The sequence below is a fragment of the Tamandua tetradactyla genome, chromosome 1, assembly GCF_023851605.1.
Source record: "Tamandua tetradactyla isolate mTamTet1 chromosome 1, mTamTet1.pri, whole genome shotgun sequence".
NCBI lineage: Eukaryota > Metazoa > Chordata > Mammalia > Pilosa > Myrmecophagidae > Tamandua > Tamandua tetradactyla.
Genome location: NC_135327.1, coordinates 186,112,891 through 186,123,382, shown reverse-complemented (window position 1 = coordinate 186,123,382; position 10,492 = coordinate 186,112,891). Strand labels below are relative to the sequence as shown.

The 10,492-nt window shown below is 36.8% G+C and overlaps 1 gene segment (V, D, J or C); it reads right to left on the bottom strand.

The window, feature by feature from the left end:
• Positions 1-4,622: 4,622 nt before the first annotated feature.
• On the bottom strand, positions 4,623-9,739 carry LOC143681817 (T cell receptor beta variable 16-like). The segment is given in 3 exon segments: positions 4,623-4,939; positions 5,053-5,208; positions 9,676-9,739. Coding segments are annotated over 2 exon segments (429 nt in total).
• Positions 9,740-10,492: the final 753 nt, after the last annotated feature.

Genomic DNA, 10,492 nt, shown 5'->3' with positions numbered 1-10,492 from the left:
CAAATACCGTTAAGATGGAGAAGTCCCAAATATAAGAAGGGGTCCAGATGTTTAGTTGTTGAAAAGTAAGCCAAATATTCTGTTCTCTGATTTATTATAAGGAAGTAATACCTTAGAGATAGAACCAACGTGAGGTTGGCTATTCATAATTGTAGGCCTAGCAAAAGGCTCTAAATCTACTCTCCCCAAATTATAGCAAAGATTTTGGAGCTGGACAGTCTGGGATTAAATTTTGGCCCTACTACTATATAACCTTGGGTAGGCTACTTAACCTCCCTTTGACTTGATTTTCTCATCTGTAAAATGGGATTAAAGAATATCTACCTCAAAAATTGTTGCTTATGTTTTCAAAAGAGACACTGAAAGATAAACCAAAAAAATAATAAAAACAATTGCCAAGAAGGGGAAGGAAGAAATAGGGTGGAGGGACAGAAAAGGATATATGGTTTTACTGAATATTTATTTATTATAGTTCTGACTCTGGAAAGAAGTAAATATTTTACCTATTCAAAAACAATATTAAATCAACAAATGGAATCCTTCAAATTGAAAGCAAACTGTATAAATGATCCTAACTATAGATCAAGTAGAAGAAAAACCATACAGAAAAAATAATTATTTTAAATGAATTTTAAACAGAATAATTTTGCATTGCACCCTTAGTAGTATGTATTCAAAGGCATATCAATTTCATTCAGGTATCTAATTATTTTTAATAATATGGGTAGTAATGTTAAATAGATATATGTATTTCCATAAAAATAGGATTTTTTTTGTGATGAGGTGATTCATTATGAAGCACACTGCACCATCTTAATGAAAAATAACAAAACCTGAATCCAAGTATGCCTTTAAAACTAGCTGCCTCTTGAAGAAAATGCAGTGAATAGAGGAACAGAGTAAATAACAATACTGGAAAGCAAACAGAAAAATCTAAAATGTGGGACTTGCTATTGGACAACTGACCTAGTTTATGCCACAGGTCAACTGCATTTTTTTAAAAAGAGGGGTGCTACTTGAGAATAAAAGAGATTTAAGAGTCAATGAAAGGAAATATATGGAGGTTATCTGTATCAAATGTAAAAAGATATTTCCTAGACAATCAGGGGAGTTTGATTTTTGTTTTGAATAAAACAGTAAGATTATTGTTAATTTTAAGTGAAATAATGATCCTGTGTTTATAAAAGAAAATATCCACATGTATTTTGAAAATGTATACTGAAGAGGTACCAGTAAAATTATACTACATCTGGGATTTATTTTAAATAATTCAGAAAGGAATAAATGGAAGAAATATGATAAAGTTTTTATAATTATTGTGTCTGATGACTGTGGGTTTTTTTTTTGTACTATTCTTTTTAATTTGTAATTGGGTTTATCATAATGAAAACCTGCCAAAAATAAATGTGGATTCTAAGGACTTAAATCCCAAATTTTGGTTTAGTAGTTGTGCCTAGATCCAAGGAATTAGCACTTTTAACCTGGGCTCCAAGCAAAATGAAAGCAAGTGATGGCAGTCCATATTTTGAAAAATATCCATTAATTATTTATTCTTTGAACCTGAAAACTAAACTAATATATGATAGAACTGAAAAGATCAGAGAGGCAGACTATTTAGATTCAGTGGGAGAACTAGATCAAAGATAGAATCCTTGGAAGGTATACTGCTTAAAGAATGATTAAGGATGAGAAATCAGGAAAGAAATGGAAAAGAAGGGGCAGGATAAAAGCAAAAAAGTTTAAAGGCATGCTGAGGAGGAAAGAGCTTTTGGATATCAAGAGTAGTCAATAGTGAAAATGCTGCAGAAAGATCAAACTGGATAAGAAATAAAAATAGACATTTGGGTTTGGGTAATCAGGAGGTCACTGGGCCATTCTAGTAAACAGGGAAGAGTGGAATTTGAAGAAATAAGGTCAGACAAGACATTTAGTGGTAAGAGATGAGAGGCTTATAGATTAATCACTAGAGGTAAGTAGAAGTATATGCTTGTGTAGGTTTTATGTGTGTGTATTTTTCTGTTTTTCATTTGTTTCCTGCTTATTGATTTGCTCATGATTGGAGACTGTTACACATGTCTGGAAATGTAGGTGAAAGGCCAGGTGAGGGGGCAACTGAGGATAGAGGGAAGAGAGTAGTTAACAGATAGAACCTAGAGATGGGAGAGATGGGAAGATGGAATGTAAGGGAAGATCACCTCATTCTATAAGAAACAAAGGAACTGAAAGTGGAAGTCACCTGAAGTAGTGGCAGAGATGAGGGAATAGAGACTAGAGAGAAATTAGGACCTGATCAACAAGCCTAATTTTAAGATATTTTGAATTATATTTTTGATTTGCTTGAATGCAATTAATGCTTAAGCTAATCCATACTTTGGCTGAATATGTATAAGATTCATTTGTCTCTCTCTTTTTTTTTTTTCAATGGCAGGCATTGTAATCAAACCCAGGTCTCTGGCATGGCAGGTGAGAACTGTGCCACTGAGCCACTGTGGCCTGCCCAATTGGTCTCTCTTGACATCTTAATTATAAACATTGAATGTTATTCTTATGCCATAACTTTAATTTTTCTCCACTTAAAAAACACTAATCTGCCTCACTCCTTAAGCCACGAGGACTCAAATAGAAGTACTTTATGTTTTAAACTGAGACATTTGAAATCGGTATGCTTTTTAAGCCATAGAGATTATATCCATTAAATTTATCAATTCTATTTTTGGCCATGATAGAGTAACAAAGATTAGACATAATCCCCCACTGTTACTAATTTGAAAATTGGAAATATATATATATATATGTAAAACAACAGCTTCCAGATATTGGACAACTGGCAGAGCTGGATTGTGATCCCCTAGGGAAGGGAAACAAAGTCACCTCAGGTCTTTGCCTGGGGACAACTCTCGGACCATAGGTTCAAGGAAGAAGAATCCAATCGGAACCCAGTAGCACTGCTGTTCAGGAGAAGGAGATGCAGACTCAGTTCAGGGAGTCTGAGGTGTCTGGAAGTTGTGGAGCAAGATTCTGGGAAGGAGGATCGATGGCAGAAAAAGAACACTAGATATCTGCATTGGGGCCCCTTGGATCAGTTGCTCTGTACTAGGCAACGCATATGTGGAGTAAATTTCCATAAAGCTCCAAAATTAATGACTGTAAAAGTGTAATTAAATAAGTTCAAGATTTCACATAAGGTGGAGAGGCAAAGAACAGATGGGACAAATACCAAACAATAGAAGATAGTAGAGTCGAGTTCCAATATATTGATAATTAAATGTAAGCAGTCTAAACAATCCAGTTAAAACACAGAGATTGTGGATCAGGACACTGAAAGCTAAGGAAAATTGAATTGATTTACTAGGAGAATGATTAGAAAAATGACACTGTATTTTCAGAGCATGGATCTGATGAAGGGCACACAGGAGAAACAGGAGGAAAATTTACAGCCTTGACTAGCAGAATTAGTCAACATTCAAATTCTTTGGGTCAACACCCAAATCCTTTACTTTAAACTTTGTACTTAATTGCAAAACACTCCCTTTGATTATTCTTAATGGACTCACTGTTTTGTTTTCATAAGCAAAAAGGAAGTACCTCTTCTAAAAGTGCCCTTTGCAAAAGTTTCACAACGTTTCCAATTTAATCAGTATATTTTACCTTGTAGCAGCACAATACCAATACTTGAGTAGTTTGTGCAGGAAATGAGGCTGGCATTTTGTGCTCACATGTGGTTGCTGGTAAACACTAATTTCTGGAAAAGCTATCTTAACATAACATGTAGAGGTGGTGATGTCAGTTGAGAAATGTAAGGACCAAATTGAAATAGGCTAATGTGAAATCTTGGCAAAATTTTTTTAATAAATACATTCCCTAAGAGTATTAAAAAGTACATGTGAGACCTGTACAATAGAAACTACAAAGCAACTGAGAGGAACTACCAAAGTGCTCAATAAAGGGACACAGGGAAACTTTGGGGGAAGATGAAAATGTTCTGGATCTTGTTTATAATGGTAGCCTCATGGGTGTAAACATTTCTCAAAACTCATTGAAATGCATACTTAAAATGGGTTTATTATATAATGTATTAGTTATTCCTCAATAATGTTATTTTCAAAAATTGCACATCTGTACTATCCCAGAAGGCAGAAGTTACTGAGAATTTCTTGCTGAGTTTCTATATCAGGGACAACTGTGAGCAGTTTCCTTTAAGAAAACTCTTAAAGAGTCCCTAGGTCTGAGGCAATGACGTGCTGAGCCAGATGATCAAAGTCTGTGTGAAAGCTCTGAAGGCAGAGCTTTACGAAGTGAAAAATACAGAATTACATATTTGTATAGATTTTGGGAAATCCATAAAATTCATGTAAAAAAAAAAAGAAAGAAGCATATTCTGCATCTTTCCTTTGCCTGACCACCTACAAATGTGGAAATGTGAGCCCATTTTTGCTTCCCTTCCTCTTCTCTGGGTTTCTGTATCCATCACTTGTTTTAAACATCCCTTTCTACTCAGCTAGAGCTGATATCTACCAAGTTTTCCTTCTGGGTTATGTTCTTTCATGTTGGGCTTTTGTTACATTCTAACAAAAACTTATTTCCTGAGCTGGGTCCATGATGAGTTTGTGTTTTAAGAACAGCTAACGTTTGAGCACTGTGGATTGGCTGCTTGCACAGAAATACAGTGCTGAGTCCCCTTGTTCAGTGGACTGGATCTCCATTCTACAGGGTGAGTTTTGGGGGCATTGAGCTGAAAATCGTTCACTGGGCATTCCTGTTTTATCAACAGGTTCTTCGTTCTGGAGGTAAGTCATAAACTTTAACTCTTCTTCCAGCTTCCTGCGATACCAATAAACATAACTATGTCCTTTAACAGGGACACAGTTCATCTCTGCTGTCTGTTCTTTCCCTTTGACCAGATATCTAGGATTTTGGATGACCTCATTGTCCGTGGAGCCTGTGGAGAAAAGAGGCAAACACTGGAGAAAAAGACCAGGAGTGACCCTGATATTGCAACCACAGGAAAAAGCTCTGCAACTGGAATCCAGCAAGTTCAAAACAGCGACTTACCTGCTCCCAAGAAAAAAATGGCCACAAAGCAAAGAAGTCTGAGGTGCATGGTTAGGTCTTGGTAAAAGCAGTGGTAGGTGGCCTTTTTCTCTAAAGCATCCTCATACCTCATCACCGAAGTCCTTGTGACGTGACCACTTTCAGTATTCTTGATTGCTGTGTAGATAGAGAGCAAAAACGCTTCATAAGATGAGGGAGAAAAGGTTTTCTTTTTTATGTTTATCCCCTCATTTGGTGGAATGCATTCACCAGTAGTTCCCTAAAAATAGGGCACAAGTTGAATAAAACTTTTGAGATATAAAATATCTGAAAATATCTTTATTATAACTAGCATGAGTTTTAGCCTGCTTTTCTTTTTCCTCCTTGACTCTTGCTCTTTCACTATTTTTTTTTTGTAAAATCACTCACACATTTATTTATGTATTTGCTTTTTTAACTTGTTCATTTGCCTCTTCCCCTTCTCCCTCCTCCCTTCCATCTCTATAGTAAATCATGCAGCAGGGTCTCTACCAATAAAAGTTTCTCCATGCACATTAAATCCTATAGCAGCTGATCAACATTTAAAAATTAAATACAGAGGGCAGGCAATGATGGCTCAGTGGCCGAGTTCTTGCCTGCCATGCTGGAGATTCGGGTTCTCTTCTGGGTGTCTGCCCATGCAGACATTCTGATTTAATTGGCATGGAATGTATCCTTGGCATTGGAATTTTTGAAATTTTAAGGTGCAATCAAGGTTGAGACATCTCAATATTGAGACACACTGTATCTTATTTATCTTCTCCAGAGGGCACCCTGTCTCCCCTCTGGGATGGGAGCTGTGCAGGGTGAAGGTACTTAGTCCTAGAAGAGGACGAAATCTCCTCATGAAGACTTTGAGTCATTCACCCTCTTTTCAATGCATTTGTACCATTAGTTCTAGAAGGAGTACCTGGAGCCTTCAATTCCTGAAGTGTTCTTGAATCCTGGGATATAAGAATTAGCTAGATTCTAGACACCTCTCTGCCCCCTACTGGCTTAATTTTTAGCTCTCTGTGGTCAGCTACATCAGATATCACTCACTTTGTCAAATGTTCTCTACCTTAAAAATTTTAATTCCATCAGTTTTCTTGGTCACTTTGGCTTGTGGTTTTATGTGAATTTAAATCCCTTTGCTATACTTAAATGAGCTTTTAGAAGAAGGTATGAGTATTTATGTTTTCTATATACCATGTTTAAGCAAAAGTTCACACAGAGTAATATATATATATATATATATATATATATATATATACATATATATATATTTTGCTGTTGTTGTTTTTTTGTATGGGCAGGCACCGGGAATCGAACCCAGGTCTCCAGCATGGCAGGTGAGAACTCTGCCATTGAGCCACCATTGCACTGCCCCGGAGTAATATTTTTAATCTTACATTTTATTTTTCTTTTTTTAAAATGTAGGATATAGACAGGTAGATAGATAGATAGGTAAATGGATAGACAGACATTTAGATAGATATAGATAGTGAAATGTTCACTAATCTTAAGTGTACAATTCAAGGAATTTCACATATGTTTAACCGCTACCAAGATAAAGATATATTAAACATTCCAGTATGCCTCCCCCTACTTCTTCTTAGTGTATACTATTATGTTATATGAATAAACCACAATTTATCCACTCTCCTGTTGATTTACAGTTGTGTTGCTCCTAAATTTTGGCTATTGTAAATAAAGTAAAGGTGCTATAAACTATCTTGCTGAACATATATACAGATTTTCTTACATAGGAAACGCAGGGAGATTATTGAGTCATGGGGTAGGCATTGGATTATCTAGTAGATGCCATTGAGGGCTTTTCGAAGTGATTAGTATGCACTGGAACTCCAACAGTGGGAGAGATGTCCTTTCTGCATATCCTTGTCAATATAAAGGGTCTTGGACATGGAATATTTAATAAAAGTTGTGGATTGATATTTTACAATGAGACAAATCATGTAGGCAAGACTGTGCTAGGACTGACCCACACTAAGTAAATCTGCATAAGAATTACATGCCTGAGACTGCCTTTCAGACTATGTTTAAAGTAACTTACTCATACAAGAGTTAAGGTAGTTTTCATTGCTTTCCATCCAAAAAGCCATGCTGTTTTATGTGACTTTTCCTTGAGGAAACAGATAACATGACTGCATAACCAGCCTGGAGTGCTAACAGTAAGAAAATCACCAAATACCTGGTCTGCGGCAGTAAAACATATTGACAGGATCATGATTAGTAAAATAAATTTTCATGTGGCTGAGGGCATACAGGATTTTCTTTGGGGAAGGAAAATTTACTGACCGCTATAAAATGTCATTTTCAAATGATGGGTAAGAATATTACTCCATTCTCATAACACATTCTGAAAATATTTTCCTATACATATGTTTATATATTGAAAGTAGTTAATCGAAAGATTCATAAATCAGTAATATTACTCCTCAGGACTCTCATCAACTAGGGGAGAAAGCCCCTATTCAAGGAAGGGAGTTGAGGTCATATTAAAGTTCATTGTACCTTAGATAGAGACAAATAGGGAATTCGGACATCTCTGGGCTAGCCCAGGAAGCTAAATTCCAGTTTACTCTCACCCAGCAGACCTATATTATTCATTTGTAAAACATGATTTCAATGATTCTATTTTTTTAAATATGTAAGAATCTCCTGGAGAGGATCTTCTGAATTAAAGGTTTGTGTACAGAAGGGAAGAAATTATGGAAAGATACTATGAAATTATGGATATATTTTCCTAATGACTATATATATATATATATATATATATATATATATATATATATATATATATATGTATTTGACTAAGACTTTTTATCCTGTAATGAATATTCAATTTATACTCTTTCAGAAGGACATTCCTAAGATTCTCCTGAGAGTAACTGTGAAACATTTTGGGTTCTTTGCATAGATAGATTTAATCACCACCAAGTTCACATTATTAAGTCTTCCTCCTATACTATCCCTTTGAGTAGATGTAACAGTTTCTGGGTGACTTCAGCATCTATGGGGTCTGTGTGAAAATGAAGACAGAGGGTGAACAGAATGCCTAGGAGGTTGCCTAATGTAGTAGCAACAAGGGATAGGTCTGGGGTTGGGGAGTGGTGAGCTCAGAATAGGGATTTCCTATCTATGTCTGGGATACACCTATGCAAGGAGTGTAAGGAGCCCTTCTCTGAGAGGACTTGGACCCTGAGATACCTATGTCTCTGACTGGTGGACTTGCTCTTGATATTACAGTGCCTGCCTGCTTCCAAGCCTCATGACTCCTTCTGACATTGGCTAAACATATTAAACCCTCTTCCATTCCCTTTGCTTTTTTTTTTTTTTAACACAAATATGAGCTATTTGTGATAAATTAGGCAGATCATGAGTACAAATGACTCATTGCCAGGAACTCTGGTTCTTTTTCTTTGAAGACAATTGTTTCTCACTTTGTTCATGCTCAGGCCAGTGCCTTATCTCAGAGAAAGCCTCTGACTGTTTCCCCATGAATTGCTTTCTTTTCCCAATTTGGAGACTTTGGACATCTTTATATTAAGACTGCTTTTGTCAGGGACTGAATGCCAGGGTGGTTCCCTTGGATAAAAGCTTTGATTTAGAGTAGATTTTGTCATATAAAGAACATATCCCAGATTCAGCCACATATCTATCCATATTCGTTCATTTATTTATTTGTATCAATTATGTAAGCATTGGGCAAGTACAGCTGCCAGATATATGGTCAATGCAATTGAGATTACAAAGTATAAGATGAGATCCTTCTATTTCAAGGACCTGCTGGCATCGTAGGATATCTGCAAATCCATGATCTAGAAACTTTTTTCAGGTGACAGCCTGTGTCTGCTCCTAAGGTGCCGGCCTTATTTTACAGAAACGCTCATATCACCCCCTAGTGGTCAAAGGGGAAACTCCATCAGATGTCCCTTGATCTCTCACAGTCAGCCCCTGAGATGACTGGGGAGTTGGCAAGGTCCAAAATGTGAAGCAGCGGGGAGGCATCTCAAGCACCAGAGAGGTGGTAAACAAGCAGCCCTTGTTGTGGTTACCTGCTGGCATACTCCATGGGACTGTTATTAGATACACAATTATTCAGTCATTAATCTAATATCGAAGATGATTTATCAGTATACAGTACACTTTGCCTTCTCAACCTTTTCTAGCCACCATTCAAGGTGAGAATGCTCCTTAAGTCTTTAAATCTCTATCCTAAGTTTTCTGCTCTTTTCATTGTATAGTCTCTCATCTAGGGGTCAAATGGACCTTCATTCTTCTAATTATGCTAAATGTCCCAATTTTTAAACTTCCCGTCTAGATTCGTTCTCTGAATCCATAAGGTGGGCATGCAACTGCCTTCTGCACACTTCCAGATGGATTTCCATCTGAAAAGCACACCAATTCAAAAGTAAATCATCATCTTCCTATGACTTGGTCCTCCTAATCCAGCCAGCTCTACTAGTCCTCTTCAGTACTTTTTGTCTGTTGCTTCTCATGTCTAATCAATTACCAAGTCCTTTTGTGATTACTTCCTAAGCATCTTTTAAGTCTCTGTATTTGTATCACTATCATTACAGTCCTAGCTACATTATTGCTTACCTGGGTGACTGCAATAGCTAACTCTTTTCTCGGCATCAGCTCTCTCCACACCGCCATTACTTCTTTCCACTGTAGCCAGCGTAACTAAAAAACACACAAAACAAAACACACATGCCCACGAGCATGCACACACACACATCATCATCAACCACTAATCTGATTATGATAGAGATCAACTGCTAAACCACAGGGAGGCCCATTTAACTTCATGTTAAATTCTAATTCAATTTACCTTGATTCATAAAATCGTGAATATCTGCTTACCTCTTACATTTCACCTTGTACTTGCCCCCTCTTCACTCCACTCCTGACACATTACTAACTTCATTCCGTTCATTAAACATGCCACTTTCTTTCCTGCCTGAAAAATTTTGCACTTGTTCTTCCATCTTTTTTAAATGCTCTTCAGTTCATTATCCCCAGTCTCACTTACTTAACTCCTGCTCATCTTCAGGATGTCATCTTAAACATGATTTCTTTCGGGAACCTGCTCTGTGATTATATTACATCTTTCTGTTTAGTAAGTGGTGGCAGCTGGGATCATAAAATACGCCGGCCATGGCTGATTGATACAAGGCTGAAACACCTGATCCAAACAAATAGGCTCTTCCATGACTCTGAAATACTAACAGAGATATAAAGGCAGAGGAAGCGGTTACTGAGGCATTTTATGTCTGTACGTTAGAAAGAAGATTTATGAACTCCTGCTGCTTAGGAACATGGAGCTAGAATTTCTGTTCTCCCTAAGTTCCAGATAATTGTCTCTTTTCTCGTTTCTCTGAACTCATCCAGCATTTGTACAACCAAGCTCCTTGAC